Genomic DNA, 13,038 nt, shown 5'->3' on the forward strand with positions numbered 1-13,038 from the left:
GATAGGCTGTGCCTCACACAGCCTCTCTGAGGTCTCACCTCCTCTGCTCCCTGCTGAGGTTAACCCTTTCTATTCTTGTGTGGGGCCAACAACCTGTCACACTTGCCAACCTGACTTCTTTGTTGTACCACTTTCCCCTCTATCATGTCTGTCTGCATGCTGGGTTTTTCCAAAGTGTAAGCTCTCTAGGCAGGAACAGAGCCTTCTCTTGTTTCTGTATAGGGCCAAGCATATTTGGGGGGTGGGGGGGGGGCTGTCAGGAACAGATAGTACATCAACATAAAATCATGTATGTGCTGTAAGATTTCCTTCTCCCCCATCCTAGAGCGTTTATGACCTTACCTCAATCCCAGCGGTTGTCAGTGTGCAGGACCCTTTCCCCCATCTTACAGCTGTCTGTTCCCACAGGTTTTCCCCCCTTCCAAAAGCTGGTTATGTTGCAAACAAGTAAATTTGAGTTTCTTCCCTCCACTCATCAGCTAAAAAATATTTTGTCACCCTGATGAAGTAACAGGGTGCAAGGAGAGGAGAGTCTCCCACCTGTACTGGTGCTGAGAAATAAAGTAACAAATGAAATTAACTTATTAAACATTTAGTGCTGAAAATTTAATTGCAGCTTTAATTTGTGGGCACTACAATAGGATCCAGCATTGAGGCTGGAGATAGGATGAAGTAGGGCAAAATCCCACACTGTTTTACTGCTTCACAATGTTCCAATCCGATGAAGTGGGTTCTAGCCCATGAAAGCTTATACCCAACTAAATTTGCTAGTTTCTAAGATGCCACAAGGACTCCTCGTTGTTTTTACTGATACAGACTAACACGGCTACCCCCTGAAACCTGTCAGTGTTCCAATTGCCATTCCACTCAGGGTAAAGTTGTTCTGTGTAAAACATATCTTCCCAACAAAGCTGCCACTCAGACTATTTAATTAGTTTAAACAGGCCTTGCTTGTTAAGTCTACTCTGTATTCCTCTCTCTCCAGGAGAAGTGTCATTAATTCCACAAGGAAGGTTCTGATCTTCAGAGACATTGATTTCATCTGACACTAAATGCACGTTGGCCCAGCCATAAGATAATTGGCCTGCGTTACGGCCATGGAGCATGATACACAACATTCCAGGGATTGCTGACATACTTGGGAAGGGCTATAAAATTATGTTCCACTGGATTAGTCAAGGAGTCTGAATCTCATTTTTAAGATGCCAAAAGTTCTCTCAGTGACTGCTGAGTTTATTGGCTTTACTGTCACTTTGCTCTGCTGGAGCTGGGGAATGTGACAGGCCAGTCATTAACAACATTTTTCAAAGTTTCTCACAAATGTATAAAACAGCATTGAACTCCTAAGGAAACCACAGCTACAACCCATGTCCCAAGGCCTGCTGGGGAGTTCCAGAGTTTGGCAGCAAGGTGCTGAGCCTTTCTCCTGTAGGTCTCCGTTTCCGGGCCTGACAAGGGCAGAGGAGATGGAAAGGCATTAGTATTGGTGGCCTGTGTGACATGAGTTTGGTGATCTCTGTCCCATTCCTACAGCACAAAACCCACCACTACCACTGCAGTTGGACCCTTTGACTGTCTCGACAGGAAGGCCAACATTCAACTGTGCATGGACCTTAATTCTCTGCTGTGCTTCCTCTGTTCAGCTGGAAAAACATCCACATGCATTATGACTATATTTGATTCCGTCCTCCATGTATTTTCCCCAGATACCTGAGGGAGCTGGAGGTAACAGCCCAGTGGGAAAGATGTGGGGAAGGGTTCTCTCAGACAATTTCTGACTTTTCTCACGTTAAAAAGACTTGTTTTGAACCTCAAGTGGCTAATTTCCAAGGGGAAACCATTACAATGCTGAATGGAAACTCCAAGTGTCCAGAAAGGGCAGAGACTTATATTGCCAGCATGCAAGTTATACTGCCTCAAGCATTCCGAAACTGAGAGTCAGCCCCACTCCCAAAGCTGAGATTTTAAAATATAATAATAAATGTTGGATTCTTTTGATGAGCCTTTTGGGGCATGGGGCATCTTTTCAGGCTTTGCAATCATGAGGGCTAGAAACTTCTTGTTCTTTTTTCTGGAAGCTGAGATTCTTTTCTAATCATAGGACTCTAGGAGCTGGGGCTTTAAGAGAAAACACCAAATATCACAAACCTTATGATAAACTCATGAGAGTTATCGACACTGCGATTCTTTATGGCCTCCAGCTGGAAACACAGGGAAGGGCCCCCTGTCCTCTCCACAACCCTCTGGCCTCCATGCAATCTCTTGTATAGAAAGTAGATTGATAAAATAGCCACTGCCTTCAGCCATCACCATTTTGGCTTCCAGGCTGGGCAAACTGACCAGCAGTGTCACTGGGATGCACGGGTGGACACAATGGAGTGTAGCGTAATCACTGTGCAAATTAACATAGAAGAGATTTCTCAAGTCCCTAAAATAACTAGAACTATAATATACAGATGTCAGCCTGGCTGCAGGGAGTTTCGGACTCAGGGAATCTGGTCCCAACCCTTCTCAAGCCACAGAAGAACTCTTCAGTTCAGGAAAGAACACAGAGCAGCCCAGGAGCCAGCACTTCGCTCCAGAGATGGGTAAAATAATCCCCATGCCGAGACTGAGCAGAGTGCCAGATAAAACTGTAAAGCACTTTGGAGTGAAAGGCATTATAGAGATGTATGTTATTCCTGTAGTGATGGCATCGTTTTGGACATGAGGGATAAAGCTGAGATAGCGAACAAAAAGGTCTCGGTATCTGGATGTCAGCCCCCAAGCCCAGGGTGCTCTCCTTCGCTCCCAGAAAGAGATAAGATAAACCACAGATCTTCCACTCATGTTCAGAACTAAATGCAAAACTCATCTCTTTGAGTTAGCTTTGTCTCAATAAACACACTCGCAAACATAAGCAAACAAAACACCTGCATGCAAACATGCCTTTTCTCCGACAGGGGAAGGACAAAAGAAAAGATTGTTATTTCTACCTTAACATACTTGTGAAGTGCTCAGAAACTCCACTGGTGAGTGCAGTACAAATACAGAGACAGATAACTGAGATTAGAGGGAAAGAGTCCTTGCAAGGCGAAGAGTATGTGTGTAGTCCCAGGACTGGATTTTTCACATTGCCTGCCACCCAGGTGGAGGCTGTTATACTTCTATGCATTCCTCACTCTTGAGTATTCAGATTGGCTTTTCACTGGAGCTGATGTATAATATTCCAGTGTGAAGACTACACAGTGCCAGCACATAGCCCATGCATGCAGGGGTATGAGCTCTTTCCCTCTGCATATTGGTAAATACTAAGATGCATTGCCCATGCATCTTACTTTACTACTTTACGAAAGGAACAAAAAAGAAATGAATTCTATTAGATTTTGGACCCTCTCTGTTCATGCATCGTATGTTGGATACCAACATGCTTCTGGCTGCTCTTTTGAGCTGTCTTAACCTTAACAAATTAAATAATTTGTAAAAACCAAATACCAAAAAAATGTGATAACATTCAAAGCAGGAGAATTACATATTATTGTTATAAGAACAGAGAGCTTCAGAATCTGCCCACAAACCACAGCACATAAATAAAGATGATGGTTTTCCTTTTCCTGCTTTCAGGGATTCTCCAAGAATTCTGATCCTGATCATGTTAGATTCTAGTCTCAGAGCTAACTGCTCTATGCTCCAAAAAATGCCTTAAACGGAAAATAGCCTTATGGATATGGCATGTTCTGTGTTTGGGAGAAAACAGTACACATATGGTCAGTCTGATCTCATCTACACTGTTGTAAATCCAGAATAACTCCATCTGACTGTGACAGGTTTCAGACAGTTAGGGTAGCAGTGTTAGTCTGTATCAGAAAAAACAAGGAGGAGTCCTTGTGGCACCTTAGAGATTAACAAATTTATTTGGGCATAAGCTTTCGTGAGCTAAATTTGTTAGTCTCTAAGGTGCCACAAGGATTCCTCATTGTTTTTTTCATCTGCACTGGTGTAACTGAAATAAGAATCTGGTCCATAATCTATTAAATGCAGTGTTGTAGCCGGGTTGGTCCCAGACAATAGAGAGACAACCTGGGTAAGGTAATATCTTTTATTGGACCAACTTCTGTTGGTGAGAGAGATAAGTTTTCAACCTTACACAGAGCTGACCTGAAGAAGAGTTTTCTAATCATTTAGTCATTCTTGTAGCTCATCTCTGACTCCTCCAATTTATTAACATCCTTCTTGAATTGTGGGCACCAAATCTGGACATAGAATTCCAGCAATGGTCACACCAGTGCCAAACATAGAGGTAAAATAACCTCTCTACTCCTACTAGAGAGTCCCTTGTTTATACATCCCAGGATTGAATTATCTTTTTTGGCCACAGCATCACACTGGTAGCTCATGGTCAGCTGATTATCCACCATGACTCGCAAATCTTTTTCACAGTCACAGCTTCCCAGGATAGCATCCTTCATCATGTAAGTATGGCTGATGTTCTTTGTTCCTAGATGTACATATTTATATTTAGATGTATTAAAATGCTTATTGTTAGCTCGCACCCAGTTTAACAAGTGATCCAGATTGCTCTAATGCAGTGACCTGTTCTTTTCATTATTTACCACTCCCCCAGTTTTGTGTCATCTGCAAACTTTGTCAGTGATTAGATTATGTTTTCTTCCAGGTCACTGATAAAAATGTTAATAAGAGTACAGCTAAGAACCAGACTCTGTGGGACCCCACTAGAAACATGCCTGCTCATTGATGATTCCTCATTTAAAATTACATTTTGAGACCTATCAGAGAGTCAGTTTTGAACCCATTTATTGTTCTAGTTTTTTAATCAAAATGTCACAGGGTACCAAATCAAACACTTTACAGAAGTTACAACAACACTATTACCTCTATCAACCAAACATGTAATCTCATTAAAAAAAGATATCAAGTTAGTTTGACAGGCTCTATATTTCATAAATCCATGTGATTTGCATTAATTAAATTATTCTCCTTTAGTTCTTTATGAATTAAGTCCCATTTTCAGCTGCTCCATTAGCTTTCTCAGGATGAGAGTCAGGTTGACAGGCCTATAATTACCCAAGGCATCCCGTTTACCCTTTTTAAAAATTGGCACAGCATTAGCTTTCTTCCAGTACTGGGAACTTCCCCAGTGCCCGAAGACTTATTGTAAAATCAACATTAATGGTCCAGCGCGTTCCTCGGCCAGCTCTTTTAAAATTTTTGGAATGCAAGTTAACTGGACCTGCTGATTTTAAAATGTCTGACTTAAGTAGCTGCTGTTTAATATTCTCCTGGGATTCTTGTGGAATGGAAAGAAAGTTATCATCACTATATAATGAAACTATATCATCTGTTTTTCCCCAGGTACAGAACAGAAATAGTTATTGAACACTTCTGCCTTTTCTGCATTATTATTAATAATTCTACTGTGTCCATCCAGTAGTGGCTCAGTACCATTGTCAGAATGCTTTTTGTTCTTAAAATATTTTTTAAAACTCCTTGTTCTTAACTCTACTGGCCACAGATTTCTCCTTATGTACCTTTGCTTCTCTTAACATCTTTTCATAATTCCTGATTTATATTCATTACTATCAATTAATTTCCCCTTTCCTTGTTTGTTATATAATATTTTAATTTTTTAATAAACCATTGCTTATGGTTAGAGCTAGACAAACATTTTTGAACTAAAGGTCTTTTTATCAAAAAGTAGCCCAATATTATCTAGTGTTTTGGGTTTTTCATCATTTTTAATATTTTTTTTAAATCAAAATGATTATCAAAATTGGGTTTGATAAATGAAAAGTTTTGATAGCCATTTTGAAAACAATTTCAATTAAAGATATTGCAAAAAATAGAGAGAGATGAAGACTAGGCCCATTTCAAACCCTGAAAAACAAACACTACTTTAAAATGTCAAAAACGTTTGCGGAATTGATTTCTTTTGCATTTTCCAATCAGCTCGGCTGAGGGTATAACTCAGTTTATACCAGCTTCTCTCAAATGTGTCCACTGCAGCCATATGCAGCCACCAGGGGCTTTTCTTGAGGCCACAGCCTCCTGGGCGGTGATGGGGGAGCAAAGCAGCAGCCCCTCCCCATGGGCCACAACCAGTGTTGGACCCTGCCCTCCTCTGGAGACACACAAGCTGGAGGAGGCAGCCAGTGAGTTTCCCACCTTCCTGGGGGTGGTGGGGTTGGGCTTCAGCCCTGGGATGGCGGGTGGCAGGCTCTAGCGGAGGGGATTAGGGCTTCATCCCCAGGCCCTGTCCCCTGGCTATGTGGTGCCAGACTCTGGCCCTGAGCTCACCCTCCTTCACCCCTGGCCCCCTGCTGCCCCACTACCCCTGGTTCCCATTACCACCTCACCATCCAGGGCTCGGTAAGTCTGCTGTGAAAGAGAGATTTGTATGTTTGTTAATATCACTCTTCACAGCACACACTGTAGCTAGCATGTCTTTTTTAAAAAGCAAAAGAAACAACAAGAAAAACGACAAGAATGCTCAACGCCCCTTATTTGTGTTTCTATTCTGCTTAGGTCCAGTAAAGAAGAGAGACCACTGTACGTTATGGTTATTATTGAGTCTGCAGCAAAAAAGAAACAAAAGAAACTAGGCAGATAAATTACAAGGATTTGGACATGTGCCTGCGCATACTTATTTGTTTTCCCTAAAGTTAATTAGGTATTTTAGGAAAAATGATGGGAGCAGCCAGCAGCCACAGAGCACTCGCTGGGAGCGCCCCCGGCTTACGCTGCGCGTGAGGGTCCCAGCTGCAGGGGCTCTCGGAGCCGGAGCTTCACGTCTGCCCCTCCTCGCCGGCCCCGGCACACTCGGCTTCGCAGCCTCTGCGGGTGCGGCCTGAGGGTCCTTGGGGCCCTGCGGAAACCTACGGGCGCCTCACTTCTCATGCCTGGGATTGTGGCCAGGGCCAAAGGCCCCTCCGCGGGGTCCACGCGAGGGGCAGGGGGAGCGAATCCCCCCGGCTGGGCAGGAAGGGGAGGGGTCGCGCTGAGACAATCACTCTCCTTTCTGCAGCAGCCTGACCCCGTCCCCTTCCCCAGCTGCCGGTCTCCGCCCGCCCCGCCCCTCCCCTCCCCATTGGCTGCCTGGGAATTTGGGGAGCCTCTGAGCTGGGGGTGGGGGAGGAGCCGGGCGCGCGCGCGCCGCATTGTGTGCCCCGCCGCGGGAGCGCGCCGGGGGGGGATGCGGGTGCACGCGGCGGTCGGGGGCGCGCCTCAGGGCTCCGTCCGGCGAGTCCCCTTGTGTGTCGCTGGCTCGCTCGGGGCGGCGGGGCGGGGAGCGGAGCCGGCCGGCGCCATGGAGGAGCTGAGCAGCGTGGGCGAGCAGGTCTTCGCCGCCGAGTGCATCCTGAGCAAGCGGCTCCGCAAGGTGGGCGCCCGGCCCCGGGCATCCCCGGGCATCCCCGGCCCCTGCCCCCCCCAGCTCCCGGGCACCCTCCCCGCCAGGCCCGGCGCTAACCGCTTCTCTCTCCCCCCCGCAGGGCAAGCTGGAGTATCTGGTGAAGTGGCGAGGCTGGTCCTCCAAGTGAGTGCGGGGCGGTGCGGGGCGGCTGTGGGGCGGGGGGACGCGGGGCGGCAACTTGCTCCGGCCCCTTCCTCGCTGCTTTTGTTCGGGAGGCGCCGCGTCCCGGCCCCGGGTCCCTTTTGTTTACCCAGAAGTGTCCGCCCCCCCGGCCCCGGCGCACGCTTGGTGCTGCGGCCCCGGCCCCCGGGCTGGCGCAGGCGGCTCCGAGCGGCCCCCGCTCCGGCGGGGACGGGCCGGGGGAGCTGCCTGGGTGCCCATGCTTCGCCCGCTGAATGAAACCTGAGCTTCCCATTGATGCCTGTGGGGCTGCGCCGTGCCCCGAACGGGAGGGATTTGGCAGCCTGGCGGGGACCCTTTCTGTTCACTCCTCCCGCCGGCTGCTCCTGGGAGCCCAGGCTCCTCTCCGGGTTTTCGCTCCGCTTCGCCTTTCAGCCCCCTCCCCGCAGCGCACACATTGTTGTCCTTAATCCTTCGGCTCATCCAGGGTTTGCCCCCTGTCAGTCAATACGCTTCGCGTTTTCTAGACCGTCGCAGTTTTCTGACCCCAGGGCAAGGGAGGGGAGGCTATTTCCCCCCAAAATCCAGCACCCCCTTTCCAGAGTCACTTCTGCTCTCCAGAGCATCTTCTTCAGAGCACTCTCATGAGCATGGGGTTTGCATCCTACGTAGGGGCGTTGCCATTTCTGCAGCGTTTGCAGCAGAACCCCGACTTCCCCTGCGGGATTATTACTTCGGGGTTATTCAAAGATGGGGCTTTGGTTGGAGCCTGCGCACTGTTCTCAGCTTCACTGTTCTCAGGCTGTCGTGTGAGCTGCTTTTGGGCCGATGATATTCCATCTATTAATCCAAACTTTAAAAAAATGCTTTCATGTTGCTGGTCTCTATGGTGTGTTTACTCTTCTTTTCCAGACACAACAGCTGGGAACCTGAAGAGAATATTCTTGATCCAAGGCTGCTCCTTGCCTTCCAAAAGAAGTGAGCAAACTATAAATACTTCTGGTTGTTGTTGTTGGATGAACAATGTCTGATCCATCATTCGGTCTTTGGAAGTCCTGCAAACGGCATACTGAAGAGCTCATTAGGCTAAAATATGGTGATAATCTAAACTAACAGTTCAGGTTCATAGAGGCTACCAAGTGTTATAAATGTGGTTAATTTGGGGCCAGATCAGAGTGCATTTTACATAGACTGTGCAATGTGGCTGCCCTGGCACGCCATACCCACATGTAACTTGGAAAGGAGCACTGGGAGCTGAATGTACTTGACCTCTGATCTGAAGGTCTGGGCATTGGTTGTCCTTCCCTGTCGGCTGCATGCACAGACAGAGGCAGTTTCCAGAATTACAGAAACAAACTTATTTTAAAAATCCACTGAAAACATACTTGTCGGAGGAATGTGATACGTGTCCCCTGGCAGTGATTGGGCGGGCTGGCGGGGCTAGAGGCAAGGGGCTGTCTATAATGTTCAGTGCCTGTATCGGGAGTGCAGCTCTGCAATCGGATTGTATGATTAGCTAAGGGATCTAGAACTCCGTGTGCACTGGGGTGCAGACAGAGCCCTCTGGCTACGTTCGCCACAGTGCTGGCAAATCTTTTGCCTTTGCACTAATATAAAAACACTGAACTTTATGATTGGCCTTAATTAGAGCGGGTTTCTAAATCCCCTTTGTTTTTTAAAAAACTAGGTATTATTGTGGGTGGCACAGTGACCTGTTTAATAGGTTGCAGCAAAGTGAGCAAGGGACTCTGGTGTTCAGTCAGCCATCACTTTGCTCTGGAGACACTGTTCTTATAACCTCTTCTCCATCCCATAATTCCATTCCTATATGGCATCCTGCCTCACAGTCAGAGGGCCCTTTTGTGGTCTCTTATTGTCATAGGGAATCATCTAGCAGAGGACAGCGATGCCTCTTCGCCAGCACCACCTTGCTGTGATCCTGTTTCCAGGAGGTCTCTTTCCTTCATCACACTGGCAGTGCAGAGCTTGGCAACTGCTGCGATGCTGCCAGCTTGGCTGCTATAAGAACTTCACACACAGTCTACACTAGCAGACTTTCTATTCCAGTAACCAGCATCTGTTGCCATGGGGTAAATAGTCTACATATTGCTCTGCTGGGAGAGCTATTCTGTGACTCCCAGAGACCGCAGTAGAATTCCTTCCCCCCACTGCACTTACAAAATGACCTGGGTGCTTTCCCAAACCCACAACAAACAGCCTGGGCCAGTGTGAACTCTGTAGGCTTGGAGCTCTCCAGGAAAGGTTGCTGTGTGTTTGTCACAAGTATAATGCTCCCGAGTATCTGTTGCTGCTTGGATTAGAACTGAGTCGTGCAGCATTTCAAACAAACGGTCTCTGCTGATAAGAGAGGAAGTAGACTGGCTCCTGGGTGCAGCATTGTCCTCAATTGGTGTGTTTGCAGGGAACATGAGAAAGAGGTGCAGAATCGGAAGAGGGGCAAACGACCCAGAGGCAGGCCCAGGAAACATGTGGTAAGTAACAGTGGTGATGTGTGGAGTGGTGGGGTAATGGCCGTTCTTGGGACAGTCTTTGTCTGAAAGGTCCCTTACAACCTCTTGTGTCATAATGTGGAGTGTTCAATGTTGCTGAAATGGATCCTACGTCTTGGATTTCCACTGGAGAATGGGAGGGCACAGAGCTGCCAGGAGACGCTGTTCTGAGAGCAGAATGTACCCAGGAATTTGTCTCTGAGGTTGCATATAAGGGGCAGGGATAGGGGAAGCTTCTCTTTATCCAGATACTTTGGTAATTGCTCATCAGCAATGATGGGGACGGAAAAGTGGGAGTCACATGGAATTTGAGGGCAATATATTAGATCTGGCCTGTGTGCAGTGGGGGCTCTTTAACCCTTTGCAGAGTAGAGGCCTGCGCACAGTCAGGGACTGGTGCATGTAATGCAGTGATCCATGGGGGTCACCAGGAACAAATTCGTATCTTGCTGAAGAACGTAGCCACACTCAGTTCTGCCCGCTATCTTAATTCAAGCTAATGTTCTCCCTGCTCCCTCTTTATTTTTGTTTTAAAGGAACCAGAGGTGCCTCCAAAAATCAAGTCAAGTAGCTCCTCATCCTCTACCTCTTCATCTTCCTCCTCCTCTGATGAAGAGGATGAGAGTGACCTGGAGGCAAAGAGAGGTCCCCGGAGCAGAGAGACTCACCCAGTGCCACAGAAGAAAGCTCAGATTCTGGTTGCGAAGCCGGAAATAAAAGACCCTGTCAGGAAGAAGCGTGGGCGGAAACCTCTGCCTCCGGAGCAGAAGGCAGCCAGAAGGACCATGAATGTGGCCAAGGTGCTGAAAACCACCCGAAAGGAGACGGGGGGAGGTTCTAAACTAATGGGGAAATTACAGCCCCAACACAATGCTCAGAGCTCAGGTATTGCTGTGCTTAAATCTAATGTGAAAGAGCCCCAAAGTGCACTGAGTGGGCTTGGTCCAGGGGGCTTATCTGCTGAGAACCTGCCCAATATACTGAAGGGCTCCTCTGGGAGCCCAAACCACGGGATCAGCTGGCAGAGTTCTATTGTGCACTACATGAACAGGATGTCCCAAAACCAGAGCTCTGCAGAGGCTCCGCTCCCAGGGAGGCTGGCACTCAAGTCACAGGCAGCCACCAAGAGTAGCCTAGGACTGGACTTAAAAATGAGAAACCAGAAAGGACCTGGGGAGCCTGGGTTGAATGTGCCAGGATCCAAAACAGCCAAGGCACTCGGCAGTGGTGCTGGGGGGGATCAGAAATCCGGCTTCACTGCTGGGGCTCAGACCCTGCACAATGGCAGCAAGGCACCTGGGAATTCCCCTGCCCCAGGAAGCCAGCTGACGTCCCATCAGGAGCTGAACCTTCAAGCTTTAAACTTACAGAGTGTCAAAAATGGGCCGAATTCAGCCGCTGGCAGCAGCCTCCCTCGTCATGTCTGTGGGACTCTGGCCAAAAGTGCTGCTGCCGAGGCTGCGAATGTGGGGGCAGCCGCTGCCAAGGGCAGCAGGGTGGGCACAGGGCTGCTTGCCCAAAATGCTGGGCTGCCGCCAGGCGTGGATACCTGCAAAAACGAGAAACCCATGCAAAGAGCAGCTGCTGGGGAAAGAGAGGTGACAAAAAGTGGAGTCCCATGTGCGCCAGAGGGGCACCCCACAACGGAGAACCGCAAGCCGGCAGCCCTGTCTGAAATGAGCACCGGCGAAGAGGAGACCAGCTCTGATTCGGATCGGGATTCTGCCTCGTTTCCTGGTATGGGCCAGAACATGTCAGTCTCCATCCAGACCAGCCAGGACTGGAAACCCACCCGCAGCCTGATTGAACACGTCTTTGTCACAGACGTGACAGCCAACCTGATTACAGTGACCGTCAAGGAGTCTCCCACCAGTGTTGGGTTCTTCAATCTTAGACATTACTGAACCAGGAGGTGCGAGGTGGGGAGATGGGTTCCCATAGCCCCTTCTGATGCCTCTTCCCCATTGTTTCATTGGGTTTTTCTCCAAGTGAATGCCAGATGGCAATGAGATTTGGGGAGGCAAAAATCAGGTGTCCCTGCCCCTATAAGCAATTGGCTATTGAACAAGACCCCGGCCTCCCCCAACAAAGCGTTCTGCCATTGCCGGTCAGCATTGTTCTTGGAGGGTCGTTGTATCTCTGGAGGCCTCCTGGAGCCAGTCGAGATTCTTTTCTGAAGGCTGGGAGGAGTAGGATGCAGTGAAGCCTGTTAACAGCTACCAAAGGCCATTCTGTTTTTCTGACCACTATAGCAGGTGGTACAGAGTAAGGTTAATGCAGTGGTTCTCTGGTGGGGATTAAGACTGGCTAGCTGGCTGCTAAAAAGTGGTTAGCAAGTGACTGGTAAGCCAGGTTTCTCTGTGCTTGGGTTTCTTTGCTGTACCTCTTGAAATGTCAGAACACCACGTGTGCAAGTACCTGGACAGATGGGGAGAGGGCTATGGGGTCATGCAATGTAACAGGCTAAAGCTTTTCCTTAAGAAAAAGTGAGGGTTTTTTTTCCTTCTAGGCATTAGCACAAATCTGCCCGCTATCTCCTGGGACAGTCAGACTCAATCCAAATCAGACAGCCAACTTCCACAGGGTTCCGCATGCTGCGGGGCGGGGGGAGTTGCCTGTAGATGTGGGGGTTTTCAGGGGACATTAGTTTAAGCCCAGCTACCCTCCTGGGCTAGGTTGCTCCCAGTGATGAGCGTGAAGTGACTGCTCGTTCTCTTGTGATGTTTTGCAAATGAAATGGAAATATTGTTTACATTTTTATACAAAATCCTCCCTTGTTCAGAAGGGAGGTGGGGGGCAAGGGGCCTTCAGACTAAACCTGCTCCTGTCGCTGGCAAACCCAGACCCACTGTGGTGGGAATGGGCGTCACAGCCTGCATTCACACCACACGTGGCACGTTTGAGGTGCACAGCGTGAGCTGGTGGCTGATCAGCGGTTGGCCAGGGCTGCAAGCAGTATGAGCTGCTGCTGTGAATGTCTCTGTGTGCGTGAAAGAAGAG

At 48.4% G+C, this 13,038-nt stretch overlaps 1 protein-coding gene across 1 annotated transcript; it reads left to right on the forward strand.

Annotated features, from left to right (window-relative positions):
* The first annotated feature begins 7,189 nt into the window (after window positions 1–7,189).
* On the forward strand, window positions 7,190–11,942 carry CBX2 (chromobox 2). The gene is made up of 5 exons (XM_077834312.1): window positions 7,190–7,375; window positions 7,488–7,531; window positions 8,441–8,506; window positions 9,951–10,020; window positions 10,575–11,942. The coding sequence occupies exons 1-5, from the start codon at window positions 7,190–7,192 to the stop codon at window positions 11,940–11,942; spliced, it is 1,734 nt and encodes a 577-aa protein (XP_077690438.1).
* The last annotated feature ends 1,096 nt before the right edge of the window (window positions 11,943–13,038 follow it).

This window comes from Eretmochelys imbricata, chromosome 14 (assembly GCF_965152235.1).
Source record: "Eretmochelys imbricata isolate rEreImb1 chromosome 14, rEreImb1.hap1, whole genome shotgun sequence".
NCBI classification, from domain to species: Eukaryota; Metazoa; Chordata; order Testudines; family Cheloniidae; genus Eretmochelys; species Eretmochelys imbricata.